The sequence below is a fragment of the Desmodus rotundus genome, chromosome X (genome assembly GCF_022682495.2).
Source record: "Desmodus rotundus isolate HL8 chromosome X, HLdesRot8A.1, whole genome shotgun sequence".
Taxonomy (NCBI): domain Eukaryota; kingdom Metazoa; phylum Chordata; class Mammalia; order Chiroptera; family Phyllostomidae; genus Desmodus; species Desmodus rotundus.
Genome location: NC_071400.1, coordinates 52451257 through 52469366, shown reverse-complemented (window position 1 = coordinate 52469366; position 18110 = coordinate 52451257). Strand labels below are relative to the sequence as shown.

The 18110-nt window shown below is 40.9% G+C and overlaps 1 protein-coding gene and 1 pseudogene across 2 annotated transcripts in view; both read left to right on the top strand.

The window, feature by feature from the left end:
- Positions 1-18110, top strand: part of LRCH2 (leucine rich repeats and calponin homology domain containing 2) — a 141790-nt gene that overhangs the window by 61788 nt on the left and 61892 nt on the right. For both annotated transcript variants that reach the window (XM_024564416.3, XM_045198660.2), the window contains exons 4-5: positions 15373-15478; positions 15562-15698. In XM_024564416.3, the coding sequence (XP_024420184.2) occupies positions 15373-15478; positions 15562-15698 (243 nt within the window). The remainder of the gene's footprint in view (positions 1-15372; positions 15479-15561; positions 15699-18110) is intronic.
- On the top strand, positions 904-1194 carry LOC112308240 (protein S100-A10-like; annotated as a pseudogene).

Genomic DNA, 18110 nt, shown 5'->3' with positions numbered 1-18110 from the left:
ACTTCCTTAAACTTAGTGTTGTTATGTTTTAGAACCACAGAATTTTAAGGTTGTATGAAATCTTATAAGTAATTGGATACGAGTGCTCCCTAACGCAGAAATCTCTGACACACCTAGCTGAATAATTTCAATGGTAGATAAATGTGTGTTGTGTGTGTGTGTGTGTGTGTGTCTGAGGCAGCCCTAATTCTCCTTTGCAACTTTTATTTTTTATCCCTTTTATTTTGAACTAAAATACATACCTGTGTTACTTTTATCTATTGGTTTTGGGACTACCATGTAAACAATAGGTAATAGCAACTTCACTTCCCTTCAGATATTTGTAATCTGGTGTATTTCTACTCTCCATTTTTCCAAACTGTAAGACCTGTCTTCTGTGACCTAAAATCTTTATCACTTTTATTCCTTGCTATATTTCTGTTCTTTATTACTTTATATTTTTAACTATTTCTGTTCCAAAAAAGTTCTTTTTTTATTAGGGCTCTTTTAATATTATACTCACCAATGAATGGAAGACTTCAGATGTTGATGTAACAAATTTATAATAAAAGAGAGCCATTAAGTTTTTCACCTGGACACTTAATATTTTTAAAAAGATTTTATTAATTTTTAGAGAGAAAGGGGAAGGGAGGGCGAATGAGAGGGAGAGAAACATCGATTGGAGAAAGAAACATCAGTTGGTTGCCTCTTGTATGTGCCTTAGCTAGGGACCGAACCTGCAACATAGACATGTGCCTCAACCAGGAATCGAACCAGCAACCCTTCTCTTTGTGGAATGACACTCAGCCAGCTGAGCCACGCTAGTCAGGGCTGGACACTTAATATTTTTAAATATTTTATACTGGCCGCACGTCCCAGCCAGCCTAGCGATCCTGCCGCACTTCAGGCCAAGACCTCACCAAGATGCCATCTCAAATGGAACACGTCATGGAAACCATGATGTTCACATTTCACAGATTCACTGGGGATAAAGGCTACGTAACAAAGGAGGACCTGAGAGTACTCAGGCAAAAGGAGTTTCCTGGATTTTTGGAAAATCAAGAAGACTCTCTGGCCGAAGACAAAATAATAAGGGACCCAGACCAATGCTGAGATGGCCAAGTGGGATTCCAGAGCTTCTTTTTGCTAATTGCTGGGCTCACCGTCACATGCAATGACTATTTTGTAGTATACCTGAAGCAGAAGGGAAAGTAGTAGGCAGCTGAGCAGCTACTTGCTCCCTGATCAAGAGTTCTCCCAGTGTGTTGTTTAAGGAATCTTTGCCCCATAGCCTCCCCCTGTATGAGGATTTCATGGGCAGATTGAGACCCTTAGAAAATGTACAAATAAAATCCCACCCCCATTTGACAAGAGAACGAAAAGCCAATTAAAACCAGATAAGGTTTTTATTTTCACATTGCTTGCATCCTCTTGCCTTCAATAAACAAATTTATTTGTTAGTTTGTAAAAACACAACAACAGATTTTATACATGCTACACTTTTAGATGCTATGGCTCTGTAATTTCTTCTTTTCATTCAGTTTCTAGACCTATGTTGTAAATTATATTACAGGAGGTAGTTTTTGGGTAAGTGGTTTTAAAAATATGTAGTATTTTAGATGTATTCTAGTATTTTTATTTAAATAGAATGTTTGTTACCACAACCCCAATTGTTTTCCTTTGGGTCCGCCTGCCTGTGTGCATTGGCCCAAAGAAATGCACGAGCAGGAGTTTGCACTACAGAATGAGAAAATAGTTTAATATTGAATTGGCCGATATGGAAATGAGGAGCTTTTGCTGTAAATAAAGCAACTCCCTGATGGCATGTAGGTTACAGATTATATAGGACAAAAATCACAAGACACTGTGGGATAGGGGTTTGGGGTCATACTGGGAGCTGATTGGTCAGAGGAGGTAAGGGTAATCATTTCTTTAGGCTTTGAGGACAGCTCTGAGGTCTTTTCTGGCATCCCTCTGTCTGGTCTCATGGAAAAGCAGCCAGGGTTCATCTACCTCAGGGCTCAGAAAGTGAAACATGACTTAGGTCAAGATGTTATCTTTATCCTCTCAGAGGTCCAGACTTTGTGACCATTAGTCAGGTCCAGACTACTGTCCCTTCTGCCTCAGGTGTTGCTGATTATCTGGGGGAAAGGCTAGGTCTTTGAGGGGTATATATATATATATATATATATATATAGAGAGAGAGAGAGAGAGAGAGAGAGGGTTATGATTTCTAGAGCTAGGATTTAAAACTAAATTTAATCAAAGTCATAAGGACCCTCAGTTTCATATTTTAAAGTATTAAATATTATTTTACTAGGCACTGTAAAATTATTGTGCTTTAAACTCTTGAAATCAGTAACAGTGGATATATAGTGTTAGGATGACTGACTGACAATTGTAAATCACATAGTGAATTTGTGGGTATTACCTGTCATTGGAATATTTTCCTATGACATTAATCCACAAGAAATTGGTACCAACTACAGTGAAATTCTGTCATTAGAGGCCTAGGAAATACTTTCACACCTCCAGTCCCCAGCAGAGTATTTTGTACCATATCCACTGGTCGAGTGGGTCAGTTTCCTATGCCTGGGTTTATTTCTTCTGGAAAGTGTTATCTCTCTATCAAATTGCTATAGATTTTCTATAAGGAAATCTTCAGTATTAGACACCTTTGTGGAAGCAATAGTATTTACTTATTTATTTACTTATCTATTTATTTATTTATTTTTACTGTTGTTCAGTTACAGTTGTCCCCATTCCCCCCCCATTACTCTCCCCTGCCCTACCCACCTCCACTTCCCACATTCAGTCCTCCCCCTGCCCTATTGTCTTTGTCCATGGGTCCTTTATACATGTTCCTTGATGTCCCTTCCTCTTCTTTTCCCCATTATCCCCTTCCTCCCTCCCCTCCAGTTACTGTCAGCTTGTTCTTTTATTTCCCTGTCTCGTTCTATTTTGCTCACTTGTTTGTTTTATTGATCAGGTTCCACTTATAGGGGAGATGATATGGTATTTGTCTTTCACCACCTGACTTATTTCACTTAGCACAATGCTCTCCAGATCCATCCATGCTGTCATGAAGGGTAGGATCTCCTTTGCTGCGGAGCTTTATGTCTGAGCCCCACGTCCGCCATGGATGAAGAATAAGTCTACCAAGACATGATCTGCTTGGGGAGGAAAGGTGGCCGATCTCTCAAAGGAGAAGGGCCCAGAGCCTTTTCCTTCATGGGCTTTTATTAGGTTCATTCGCACAGGAATACAGATAAAGCTCATCAATCATTGTCAGGCAGTAAGGGTTAAACAATACATAATTTACAGGGAACTTTGAGGGCTTATTCTGAGTTACGGTCAATTAGTTAAAGGGCTATAAAACCTTGGGTGCCAGATTCATCTCAGGTCTGGACTTTTAATCTGAGGGAATAAATTAAGTAGGTTTCACAGGATTGTATACATTTTTTCTTAGGCCTGATTCCCCAGGGAATCCGCCCCTCCCAGCACAGGACTGCACTGCCCTCTGTTATTGCTTCAGGCTTAAATCAGGCAAGGGAAGTAAGGCAGCCAAGAGATTAGGAGACTTCTTGCAGACAGAATGAGGACTCAGGCTATTTCAAAGCCAAGGGGCGAGGGTCTATCACCCCCTTATTCTATAGCCCCCCGAGTCCTTCCCTGCGGGCTTCCTCCGTGACTATGCCTGTCTTAGATTGATCCTCCCTTGAGGATTCTTACCTGTCATTGGCTAACTGGCCAAGCTCAGGGCCAAGCAGGGTGAAGTGGGCAGAGGTGGCACACCTGCCAAGGAGATAAGCTTTGTCTCCTTAATGGCTTATGGTCCTAACTCTGACTCAGTCTTAACCATGGGGGGTTACAGCTTCTGAAACCAAGCAGGGCGGTTCCCAACATCTCCCCCTTTTTTGTTTGTTAAATCTGTTGTAGTTGTCAAGCCTGTGAAACCTACCATTTGCTGTTTCCGAACGCGATCTCAAGAAAACAACCTCCAAATACATTGTAAGGCACAAATAAGGATTACAACAAGGAGGCACACAAGGGCTGGCATGACCCAAACTTGTAAATTCAGTCCATCAAACCAGTTCTTAGGTTCAGCCATTGTAGATTATCGTGGAGGGTCTGGAACACTTTCTGTTCAGTTAAGCGTTTGATGTCACTGAGTTGCTGGTGGAGCTGAAGCTGGAGCTGATCAGTCTGTCCTTTGAGATTGGTAGAGAACACCTCCTGCAGGCGATGATGAATATTTGCCCATGAATGCTCACTGGAGTTCTACTTCAGGGGGTGACACACAGCTTAGAGAGGTCTGGATCTGGGGAGTCCAATGGAGTGGAGGTGGGTCACCGCTGGGGAAGCCTTTTCTGTGATGTGGCTTCACCCTCTTCACTGTCAGCTCCAAAGGTCCTTCTGGAGAGTAAACACAAGCATACCCTCTTCCCCAAGTTAATAGTTCAATTGGGCCTTTCTATCTTCCTTACCCTAATGGGTCTTTGTATAAGACCAAAGGGTGTGGGCCTGCAGGCCTGTTTTGCACAAAGTGTTTGTCTATGGATGACTTTAAATTGTCATCACAATTCAAAAAAATGTTCGTATATATGGCTAGCATGGTTAAATTCCGGGGGGATATTTCCTGACTCCCCCTTTTTTGTTTGTTTAATAATGTCTTAAAAGTCTGGTGGTGAGCTCTTTCAACAATTGCTTGGCCCGTAGGGTTATAGGGGATACCTATTTTATGCCGAATTCCCCATTTTTCTAAGAAAGCCTGAGTGGCTTGTGCAGTATATCCTGGGCCATTATCAGTCTTGATTTCTTGTGGACGGCTTAGGTGGCAGAAGGCCTCGAGCCAATGAGCTCTAATATGCTTTGCTGACTCCCCGGTGAGGGGAGTGGCATGTAGAGCACCTGAGTAAGTGTCTACAGATGTATGTAAATATTTCAGTCTTCCAAAAGGCTGGAAGTAAGTAACATCTGTCTGCCAAATCATTCGAGGCTGCAACCCTCTAGGGTTCATTCCAAGAGTAGGGGGTGCTTTTGAAGCGCTTGACGATCTGGACATTCTCTGATCATCTGTTTTGCTTGGGCCCGTGGAATGCTAAATTCTTTACGTAGGGCCTGACTATTTTGGTGAAAACATTGATGAGGCATCGCCACAGATTGAAAAGTATCCGCTAGGCTGACAAGGGCATCAGCCAGAGAATTACCCTCTGCCATAGGTCCAGGCAAGCCTGAATGAGATTGGATATGGGTAGCAAATAAGGGGTGTTTCCTCTTATCTAAAAGACTTTGCAGGGTTAGAAATAGACTTAGTAACTGAGGCTCAATGGACCCTTTTAATAGAGCCTGATCTATATGAAGGAGTGTATATACAGTATAACCAGAGTCACAAACTAAGTTAAGAGGCTCTTTGGGCCAATGCTGGAGGGCAAGAATAGCCCCTGAAATTTCCGCCCATTGGGTGGAAGAGTGCCCTCCAGAAAGAAAATGTTTCCACTCGTTTCCTTCCTTCCAGGTGATAGCAGCTTTCCCTGTTTTTCCTGAACCATCAGTAAAGATGGTTTTAGCTTTGGGAATAGGAGTGGCACTGAATTTTCCCCCCATGTGGATATTAAGAGTGGGGAGGTTTTGAAGAAGTTTATCAGAAGGTAAATGAATATTAAGATCCCCCACAAAATCAGTGACTGCACACTGAAATTCTAAGGATTGACTATAAAGTTGTTGTAGATACACTTGGGTGAGTGGAATATGTATGACAGCTGGGTCATGGCCAAAAAGCTGAATTACTCTATCATGGCCTTTGATAATAAGTTGACATAGCGCAGTAATATAGGTGGTAATAGTGTGCTGGGGTTGATGGGATAGAAATAACCATTCAATCATTTCTAAATTAGGTGACAACTCTCCGATTAGGCTAGTAGGCGTCCCCAGTGTGGGGAAGCAAAAAAGTCTGACGGGTAATTGTCTGTTTACCCTAGTGAGTTGCCTGGAAGAAAGGTACTGGTTAACTAAATCTAATTCCTGTCTAGCCTGATTACCTAAGGTTCTAGGAGAATTTAGGTCTGGATCCACTTTAAGGGTGTTAAACAAGTTGGTTAATTTCCCAGTGGTGATCCCTTCCCTGGGATGGATACAGTCGATAGTGCCTAAGAGCTGTTGTGAACTGTTAAGTGTTAAAGGGTCTGCCATCTGGATCCAAACTATTTGAGGCCTAACTATACGGTGAAATAAGACATATCCTAAATACCGCCAAGGCTGATAATGCTGTACTTTTTCCAGGGCTATGACTAGTCCCGCTGAGGAGACACTGTCCTCAAGACAGAGGTAAACCTGCTTTACCTCTGTCTTGAGAGGCTGCAGCAATTAGGATGTCATCTATGTAATGATAAATTATACTTTGAGGAAACTGAGTCCGTACTGGCTGAACAGCCTGATGAACAAAATGTTGGCAGGTGGTAGAGCTATTTAACATGCCCTGTGGCAGGACTTTCTACTGAAACCTCTCTAATGGTTGACGATTGTTAAGTACTGGGATTGAGAAGGCAAATCTCTCACGGTCCCTTTCTGCTAGGGGAATGATAAAGAAACAGTTCCTTAACTTTTTCCTATTACTTTTCCTGTTTAGTCCCAGGGGCTTGATTCTGATTCTCGCCCTGCTGGGAGGGCTCCTCTTGGCTTTAAGGCCTTAAACCTTGTCTTCCCGGTTTGCAATGGGAAGGAGGCTCTAAGTGACGGCTGAAAAATAGCCTCAATTTTAAGTGTCCTCCTTTTTTTAAAAAAAAAAAATGTCCAATATGGGACTTGACCCCACAACCTTGGGAGTAAGAGTCCTAGGCTCTACTGACTGAGCTAGCCAAGCCACCTGGGTGAAAAGTAGGAATCCTAACTACTAGACTATGTGGGAAAGATGGGGGTGCAGGTGCTTTGTTTTAGGAAAGAGTGGTTATGTGCCAAGGGCCTTTTGTGACTTGATTAACTAACCGTTCCCTCCGGGAGAATAGCCAGTTCTTCCCTAAGGAAATGATAAGTGTTTACAGGTACTGAGTTAAAAAATAGTGCGTATCTTCCGCGGAGAAGGGCTAGTTCTCCCCGGGAGACAGCACACCTGTATTTCATTTTTACAATAAAAGGTCACAGCTCTGGCATAAACAAGGACGATTCTTAATATTTCTTTAATACGTCACTCCCCCTATTGACTGAGGAGATCACGGCCCCAAATATTAAGGGGCATAGGCAAGATATATGGTCGAATTCTCCCTACCTGCCCTTCTGGTCTATAACATTTAAGAGACCATACACTGATTTGTGGTTGAGAAACTCCTCCAACACCTGTGACAGGAGTTCCGCTGTCTGTTAGAGGCCACTTTGGAGGCCAAAACTGATTTGAGATAACAGAGATGTTGGCTCCCGTATCTATGAGGCCCTGAAAGGTCTTATCCTTTATCTTTATTTCTAAGATTGGTTTATTTAACTTAATTGATTCTCTCCAAAAAACTGACTAGTTGTCTGTACTACTGAAGCCTCCTTCTCCCCTCACTGTATTTTGAGTCTTTGAGATTACATAGGGGAGTAAGAGCAGCTGAGCAATGCACGTTTGGGCAGGAATAATATGATAGCCAGAAGCTGTAAGCATGATTTTAATTTTCCCTTGATGGTCTGAGTCAATGACCCCTGGCTGAACAAAAATGCCTTTGGTAGTAATACTGGGTCTCCCTAAGATTAAACCAACCGTTCCTGAGGGCAAAAGTCCCCAGACACTGGTGGGAGCTATAATTACTTGATCCTGTTCCTTTAAGATGAGCGTTGGTGGTGACTAATTCCAACCCTGCGCTTCCGAGGGTGGCTGCATGAAGGTTGGAAAGCTCCGATTGGGGTTGGGGGCGCTGGAGCGGGTGCCCCCTTGGAAGTTTCCCTGAATGGGTTGGCCGTTTTTGTTGAATTTAGAGCGGCATTCCTTTGCTGAATGCCTGTCCTTGCCACAGCTGGACAATCCCCAGGGGGAAGCTTGTCATTACCTTTTCCCCTTTTTAAGGTGGCCAAACAGTCCTTGCTCAGGTGACCAGGCTTTCCACAATTGTAACATCTGGGATCTCCCTTAATTGCCGCAGCCAAGAGGGAAGCCTTAGAATCTTATCTCACACCACCTGGTGTTATTTCAACTTCGGCCCAATTTGTTCCTAAATAACTAAGTCTAAAGATCCCTTACTAGGGAGACTTTCAGCAGCCTTAAAAAGGTGCTGAATTAGCTTAAAACACTGCTCCTGTTCCTTAGAGAGACCGTTCCCCATCGTTGAGGATTTTTAGAAACCTTTACAGAAATAAAAGAATCTTTTCTGAAACTCCTCCCACCACAAGCACGGCAATTATGAAACCAGTTCCAGTTTTGCTTTTATTCCATCTGCACCCTCAGATCCTGTTTCTTGCTAGGGAGGAGAGTGTAGTGGGTCGAAATGTGCTGTTGGTGGAACACAGTCAGGGCGGGTCACCAGATATTTCGGGTACTCTAACCCTGCTTATGGGTCTCGGTTTCTCTTCCCAGTTGTCTAAATCAGCAGCGCTGGGTAACCAACCCTTACATCTTGCTTCCCCAGAGGAGCCAAAAGTTAAATTACATGAGATGGAATTCCCTGTGAGGCCCCTGCACGTCTCAGGGATTCGACCCCAGACACCTCCGTGAGGCCCCCACTCTCAATAGGGGCACCCGAGATCTCTCCAGCCGGAGGGAGGAAGTGCCTCTTCGGCACTCAGCAAGAAGCTCATAAATCCCTCACTACGAAAGCTAATAAAAGGGGAAGTCTTTGCTTTCTCCTCCCCAAACCTAAAACTAGGCGGGGATCTTGCTGCAGGGGATGGGACTGTGAATGCTTTTACAGTGTGCCCCTGGTTGTGTGGACATTTGCTTCAGACTGGCAGGAGACCTAGCATCCTGTCCTGGTCCACGTCCAGCTTATCCTCTCACAGGAGTCTTCTAGCGGCCCGCGCCCTAGTGGCCTTTAAATGCTTGACCAGTGCCCACAAATTGCAGCAAACGCTTGGGAGAGAGAAAGCAAAACTCCTATTCATGGAAGAGGGTGCAGGGGGGAGAAATGAGAAGAAAACCGCTCAAGGGGTGGCAGAACAGAAACCTTTCCTCTTATCTGTAACACGCCTGGGGGCCTTACCAAGAGTTGCCCCCATCCTTGGGGAGATGAAAGCGCTAATTTCCATCCTCTTAGGCGTGCCGTCCATGGTGGTGGCTCATAGCCTCTAGTCCGAGTAAATCCCGAAAATCCTCAGGTCCCTGTTCCGGGTGCCAGATGTCCTGGAGCTTTGTGTCTGAGCCCTGCGTCTGCCACGGATGAAGAATAAGTCTACCAAGGCATGATCTGCTTGGGGAAGAAAGGTGGCCGATCTCTCACAGGAGAAGGTTATAATCCCAGCAGTGGAATTGCTGGGTCAAAAGGCAGTTCCATTCTTAGTTTTTTGAGGAAATTCCATACTGTTTTCCACAGTGGCTGCACCAGTCTGCATTCCCCCCAACAATGTACTAGGGGTCTTTTGTATCCACAACCTTGCCAGCACTTGTTGTTTGTTGACTTGTTTATGCAATAGTATTTATTTTAAAAGATATTTCCCAAACTTTTCTTATCTGTAATTTGGGTAATAGCCTATTCTTAACACAGTTGCTAAGTTGATCCTGTCAAACATAAGTCAGAGTAAGTCATATCTCTGTTTAAAAGTTCCTGTTTCCTGCTAAAAGCCAAATTTATACTCCTTCCTCCATTCTAGTCTTTCCCTTGCGCACTTCCTTTTAGTTACACTGGATTCCATGCTGTTCTTAGTACATGTCAGATATACTTTGCCTAGGAGCCTTTCCATTTACTGTTCCTTCTGTATGGACTATATTTTTCTTTTAATTTTATTTTATATTGGCTTTAGGTGTACAGCTTATTGGTTAGACAATCATATACATTACATAGAGTTCCCCTTGATATTTTCAGTACCCCAACTGGCACTGTACATAGTTATCACAATATTACTGAACAGGAAGAGCCTTTTCTTATATATTTGCATGGATCACATTCTCAGCTCTGACAACACTGCTCAAGTAACGGCTTCTGCATGAGACAATCCAAATTGCTAATATCCACCCAGACCAGCATGGCTTAGTTGGTTGAGTATCATCCCACAAAGCAAAAGGTCACCGGTTCTGTTCCCAGTCAGAACACATGCCTGGGTTGTGGGCCCATTCCCTAGCTGCAGCATGTGTGAGAGGCAACCAATGGGTTTTTCTCTCATACCTCAATTTTTCTCTCCCTCTCTTTCTCCCTCCCTTCCTCTCTAAAAGAATTAATAAAATGTTAAAAAAGAAATTGCTAATATCCCTCCCTAGGGAAACTAGCACTGCCATTTTCTTTTAACCTGCAGTGTTTTCTTTTAAATAGCACTTAACATCTTCTAGTATATTATATAATCTTCCACTTGCTAGAATATAAGCTCTATAAAAAACTATAAAGGCAGGAATTTTTGTTTTTGTTATTCCTTGATGGTTCCTGTGGGAAGAGGAAGAAACTTTCTTCTACTCACAAGGTTCTTTAGGCTGGTCTAATAATCAAATACACATGAGACAGATTACCAAGAGAAAACAACCAAATTTAATACAAATGTATGGGGATCCCATATACACTTGACTCAGGGGTGTCCAACCTGTAGTCTGTGGGCTGCATGCGGCCCAGGATGGCTATGAATGTGGCCCATCACAAAATCATAAATTTACTTAAAACCTTTTTTTTGCTCATCAGTTTTCATTAGTGTTTGTGTATTCAATGTGTGGCCCAACACTACTCTTCTTCCAGTGTGGCCCAGAGATGCCAAAAGTTCAGACAACTCTGACAGGGACCTGCATGTAGGAAAGGTTCAGAGACAGAAAGGGAATATGGCTGTATATAACATTTTGAGCTGGGGATGAGGTAATATACCTTGGGGCTTCAGAAGGTCACTCCAGGGAGGGCACATGTTCAGTAATTGATAGTTTGCCCTCACACATAGATAGATAAAAAGACATTTCTGATGATAACTCTTACAGTGGGCCAGGTTTCTAATTTTATTTCTTCTAGATAGTTAAGGAGGGTGGCGGGGAGCAGACGTTTCTTTTGAGGCCACCAGGTCTTGGTTACCTTTAGTTCAAAATAATGCACATACCACTGAAGCACATCTTAGGGGGGCTCCTTCTGAATCCCCACGGTTGCTGGCAGTTAGAACAGTGCCTAGCAAATAGTTGGTATTTGATAAATATTTGTGTTGAATAAAGATACATTAGATATAGTTTGAAAGAAGTATGTAAAATATATTTTTCTAATCATCTATAAGTTAGATGATTAGATATTCTTTAATATTCTTTTGAATTTACCTTCCTGCCTTTTTTACTTTTGATAAGACTGAATATGTGTCACTCCTCTCCCTTCAAGCCAATATAATTTCCAGTGAAAGTTGAAAATTGGAAGCAGTTGTGGTAGAATATGAATTTCATTTGCAGTGTGTCTGGAATGAGTGCTCAGATCTTGTTGCAGATTTTTTCCCCTTTCTGTTGAAGTGGTAATAAAGGGGAGGGAGAGGAGAGCATAATTAACTTAAGCTGTTCTTTATCCTCTTTTTATTGAAATGTGGTATTGTTTATTTTTAAATCAGGGCTTGCATTTTAATTTAACCCTAAGACATTTCCTATTCATATTTCCTAGATTGTCTTTGGGTTGTAAGCCACAAAACTTTGTATTTGTGATATCTCGTATTTTGCATCCTTTTGAGAAAGAGGCTTAATTAAATCAGTCCTGGCCATTTCTTTAGTTCTTAAGCTCACATGTGTAAATCCTGACTTGCTCAGTTTCTACCCTATCAAGCATCTCAAAACAACTACTATAATTGACAGATTATCACATAGTTGATAGTTGTCTTTTATTTTACCTCTGAAAAAAGAGCACTTGGATCACCCTTACTTTTGATTTGAGGTGATGACAGTAGTCTTCAGTTGAGATTTTTGAATGGTAGACTTATGTAGTACTAAATTATAACCACATAGTTTTGCACAGAAAATTTTATGTTAGCTGTACTAGATTGACTTCATAATGTAATATAAATGGAAATCAGTCATATAATCCATCTTTAAAAAAACAACATTAAAGGTAACTTTTGCAGCAGTAGAGTACATGATGCAGAGGATCAGGTTGGCAATTTGGAAGATAAGGAAAAAGAAAACACCCAATCATATCAGCAAGAAGGAAAAATAATCCCCAAAAAATAAAGATAGTGTAAGGAACCTCTGGGAAAACTTCAAGTGTAACAACATTTGCATCAAAGGGGTCCTGGAAGGAGAAGCAAGAGAGCAAGGAATTGAAAACCTATTTGAGGGAGGGAGGTGGGTTCGGCTGGGGTGGGGTGGAGGGATGGGGAGAAAATGCAGACAACTATAATTGAATAACAAAAAAGATGAAAACCTATTTGGAAAAAAAATAATGACAGTAAATTTCCCTAACTTGATGAAGGAAATATATAAGTCCAAGAAGTGCAGAGAGTCCCAAACATGATAAACCCAAATAGGCCCACACTAAGACACATCATAATTAAAATGGCAAAGGTTAAAGACAAAGAGAGATTCTTAAAAGCAACAAGAGAAAAGCAGTTAGTTACCTAAAAGGGAGCGCCCATAAGACTGTCAGCTGATTTCTCAAGTAACTTTGCAAGTCAGAAAGGATTAACAAGAAATATTCAAAGTGATGAAAAGCAAGAGCAAGGACTACAACCAAGATTACTCTACCGAGCAAAGGGTAGACAAGAAAAAGATAAAGGAGTTCTTCACCACCATACTAGTTTTACAGGAAATGTCAAAGGGTCTTCTTTAAGAAGAAGAAAAAATGATAAAAATATGAATAATAAAATGGCAACAAATAAATATGTTTTAATAATTACTTTAAATACATATGGATTAAATGCTCTAAGGAAAAGACATGGGTCCTGGCTGGGTGGCTCAGTTGGTTGGAACATTGTCCCATACATCAAAATGTTATGGATTTGATTTCTGATTAGGGCACATACTATGTTGCAGTTCGATCCTCAGTCAGGGCCCTTGCAAGAGGCAAGAGATCAATGTTTCTCACATTGATGTTGCGCGCTCTCTCTCTCTCTCTCTCTCTCTCTCACACACACACACACACACACACACACACACTCCCCTCTCTTATGCCAATAAACATGTCCTCAGGTTAGAATTAAAAAAAAAAAAAAGACGTGGTGGCTAAATGGATCACAAAAGAAGACCCTTACATATGCTGTATACAAGAGACTCACTTCAAATGAAAAGACACACAGACTGAAAGGAAAGGGATGGGAAAACATATTTCATGAAAATGAAAACAACAACAAAAACAGGCTGGGGTAAAATAGAACTAAGCAATGAAGAGATAGCCAGCCTATCAGATGCAAAGTTCAACACACTGGTAATCAGGATGCTCACAGAAATGGTTGAGTATGGTCGTGAAATAGAGGGAAAAGTGAAGGCTATGCAAAGTGAAATAAAGAAAAGATACACAGGGAACCAACAGTGAAGGGAAGGAAACTGGGAGTCAAATCAAGGATTTGGAGCAGAAGGAAGAAATAACATTCAACCAGAATAGAATGAAGAAACAAGAATTCAAAAAAATCAGAGGCTTAGGAACCTCCAAGACATCTTTAAACGTTCCAACATAGAAATCATAGGGATGCCAGAAGTAGAAGAGGAAGAGCAAGAAATTGAAAATTTATTTGAAAAAATAATGAAGGAGAACTTCCCCAATCTGGCAAAAGAAATAGACTTTCAGGAAGTCCAGGAACCTGAGAGAGTCTCAATCATGATTACATTAGCCAAGATGAAAAATAAGGAAAGGATCTTAAAAGCAGCAAGAGAATAAAAGAGAGAGTTACCTACAAAGGAGTTCCCATTAGACTATCAGTTGATTTCTTAAAAGAAACCTTGCAGGCAAGAGGGGGCTGGAAAGAAGTATTCCGAGTCATGAAAGGCAAGGACCTACATCCATGATGACTCTATCCAGCAAAGCTGTCATTTAGAATGGAAGGGCAGATACAATGCTTCCCAGATCAGGTCAAGTTCAAGGAGTTCATCATCACCAAGCCCTTATTCTATGAAATGTTTAAGAAAAGGAAGAAGATAAAAAACTATGAACAGTAAAATGACAACAAACAACTATCAACAACTAAACCTAATTAGAAACAAAACAAAAACAAAGTAAACAAACAACTAGAACAGGAACAGAGTCACAGAAATAGAGATCACATGGAAGGTTATTAGTGGGGAAGAGGAGGGGGGAAAGAGCTAAAAGGTACAGGGAATACAAAGCATGAATGATATGTAGAAAATAGATGGGAGAGGTTAAGAATAGTATAGGAAATGTAGAACCCAAAGAACTTATATGTACAACCCATGGACATGAACTGAGGGTGGGGGATGCTGGTGCGAGGTGGGTGCAGGGTGGAAGGGAATGAAGGGGGAAAAATTGGGAAAACTAATAGCATAATCAATGAAATATATTTTAAAAAAAACATGCTGAGATACCAATACTTCCGACAGACAAAATAGACTTTAAAACAAAGGCTGTAGTAGACAAGGAAAGACCCAGCAATTCCACTCTGAGTATTTATCTGAAGAAACCCAAAATAGTAAGTTGAAAGACATATACATCCACATGTTTATTGCAGCATTATTTACAATAGCCAAGATATGAAAGCAACCTAAGTATCCATCAATAAATGAATGAATGGATAAAGACATGGTGCATATATACAATGCAATATGACTCAGCCATAAAAAAGAATAAAATCTTGCCATCTGCAATATTGTGGATGGTCCTAGAGGTGGTTGTGCTGAGTGAAATAAGTCAGGCAGAAAAAGTCAAATGCATAACATGATTTCACTTATATGTGGAATCTGAAATCAAACAAGTAGAACCAAAGCAGAGTCATAGATACAGAGAACATTTTGACAGTTGCCAGATGGGAGGGGGGTTGGGGAAATGGGTGAAAGTGGTGAAGGGATTGAGAAGTACAGATTGGTAGTTACAGAATGGTCATGGGGATTAAAATACAGCATAGGGAATATAGTCAATAATATTGTAATAACTATATATGGTGTCAGATGGGTACTAGATTTATTGGGGTGAGCACTTCACAAGTTATATAAATGTCTAATCACAAGGTTGTACATCTGAAACTAATATAATACTGTATATCAACTGGGTAATTTAAAAATAAAAAAAAAATTGGAAAGGTAACTTTTGCTAGCTGTTAGCCATGTACTTTAAGAATTGAAATATATCTGTATTTATCATTTAGTTTGTTATAATTTTATTTTCTTGTTTTCCATAGGATATTAGCTGCAATGAGATTCAGGTTCTTCCCCAACAAATGGGGCAATTACATTCACTGAGAGAGCTCAGTATAAGAAGAAATAATCTTCATGCATTGCCAGATGGTAAGATGCTCACTGTTTTTACTGACATGAATGAAACAGTAACTGTGTAAAATTTAATTTAATTATTTTTCATTTCTGAACAGAATTAGGAGATCTCCCCTTAGTCAAGCTGGATTTCTCTTGTAATAAAGTGACCGAAATTCCAGTTTGTTACAGAAAGCTACATCATTTACAAGTAATAATTTTGGATAACAATCCATTGCAAGTACCACCAGCACAGGTTTGTAATAAAAATCATACTTGTTTTTTCTCTTTTTCTTCAGAATTATGTCTGCTACTGGTAAATCAAAAAAGCATCAAAAGTAAAAGTTAATTTTTTGTTGATGTATTATTGTCTACAGGAGTTTTTCTGAGAAGTAGCTTTTTAACATTGGTAAGAGTTTTATCTTAGCTTCTGGAGAATAGGATTTAGAAAACCCAGCTATGAACATTTTGCTTGTGAACTGATAATTCTGGTTGTCAGTGTTATTTTAAAGGATAGACTACGCAGTCTCTCTACCTCTGTCCCATTCAGGTATATAGCTGCTTGAGACTTGTGTGAGTGATTGAGGCACTTTCTTAGCACTGATAGATGGAATCATGCTAGAAAGAAAAGTACACAAGTATAGAAGTATTAACTCAGACTTTTAGTTTGAGGATTAAATCCATGTGGGATCCACTAAAATAGTAATGAAGGAATGCACCAAAATATAAACCCACAAGGACAAAGAATGAAAGAGAGAGGACAGCAGGGGAGAGATGGCAACAGTGTTTTGGAAAATGGAAAATATATGAAATAGTGGTAACCAGGTTCTCTACTTACACTGCATGCACAAGAGTATCTGCTATAGGAGGCATATGGCAGCCAAACTCCAGCCTGCTCTCTGCTTTCAAGCCATGTGCTCTGGCACAGGGTTTGTATCCATCCAGAGGAAGGGTTGCCTTTTTCTTCCTGCAGAGGTACATTCTACTCATTCCAGAGGAGGTGCCTTTTCTAATTCTGATAAAGGCTGGCAGGAGTCCTGGTAGTATCTGCCTTAGCAGGATGAGGAAAGCCAAAACTTGTGTCTGCTATGGGAGAAGACAACAAGAAACAAATTGATTTGCTGTGTTAAACCTGGGAATGACTAAGTTTTCTTGTTGTTGTTGATTATTGAAGGAAACGTGTAGCTCTGAATATAGAGATGAAAGACTGAAAACATGAAAGTCTGTATAATGTCTAAGGCACTGCTGTCTACTAGAAGTTTCTGAATGATGATATGGGGAGGAAAAAGAACTTTTCTTCTACCCTGTCTGGTATAATAATCAAATTGACATGAGACAGGTTAACAGGAGAAAATAGTCAAATTTATTATGTGTGTACAAGGTGTGTCCAGACAGTATCCAGCCATGTACTATGAAAAATAGAGACATTTATTGAAGAAGATACAAGATATAAGACACATTGTACACAGGACAATGACACCTCAGTCCCTTTCAAAGTAGGCATCTTGGGACCTCACACAGTTCTCCCAATTGCCATCAGCTGCCCCATCATATTTTACTGAATCTCATCGACACCTTGAAACCTCTTCCCTTTCAAATGTGATTTGAGTTTTGGGAAAAGTCAGAAGTTGCAGGGTGCCAAATCTGGGCTGTAGGGGGCTAAGTCACCTGGGTGATTTGATATTTCACCAAAAAACTATGCACAAGTCATGATGTATGAGCAGGAATGTTGTTGTGACGAAGCTGCCAATCACCAGTTGCCCATAGCTGCGGCCTTTGAATCATCTGGATAGTTTCCGCAGAGGAATGTTTGAGCTTAATGCAGAATTTGATGCAGATTCATTGCTCTACTTGCTTAGTCATTTCTAATACAGTGGCCACACAGTACACATGCCCTCAATGGTGTCTACTACCCCCACTGACTAGTACGTTGAAGTTGTCATTGTTCACAGATGCCCATTCCAGTCCACTCTCTTTGGCTGCCAGGTTACATTGATGTTGCACAAACCGTTCTTGTTATATTAACAGTAGTTGGATTTTATTCAGACAGATCTCATATATATGGGAGTTCTGTAAGAATATGGGATCCCAGGACAAATTTGGCAGTTGAAATTTATATCCGGTCTTCTCAGAAAGAAGGGTAGTGGTTTGGAATGGAAAGGAAGGTAGGCAATTCATGGGTAGATAAGAAGGGACAAATGTGTGGTAAACAAATTCTTGCCAGGATACCCAGACACAGAGGGGAGTCTAATGAACAGACTTTGCAGGTTCCTATCTGCCACATTTAGTTCATAACATGCTAAGGTGATGGCCCTTCCTGGAGCAGTTTTTCCAATCTAAATTTTTTTAGACAGGTGAGGAGGTAAAAGGTGTTTTTTGAGTCTTTCGTTTTTTGAAAATAACTAGCTTAAAATAATCGATATCCCCAAAAGGCATATTTTGAGGTGGCAAACTCTGCTTCCCCTCAATGGGAATAATTTGTGAACCATGCTGTCAAATACCATAGCCACTTGCCACATGTTGCTACTGAAAACTCAAAATACACTCACTCAAGAACCAAATTTTTAAGTATATTGTGTATTGATTGTGCTATTACAGTTTTCCCAATTTTCCCCATTTATCGCCCCTCCGCCCTGTATCCCACAAGCCCCCAGCATTCCCCACCCTC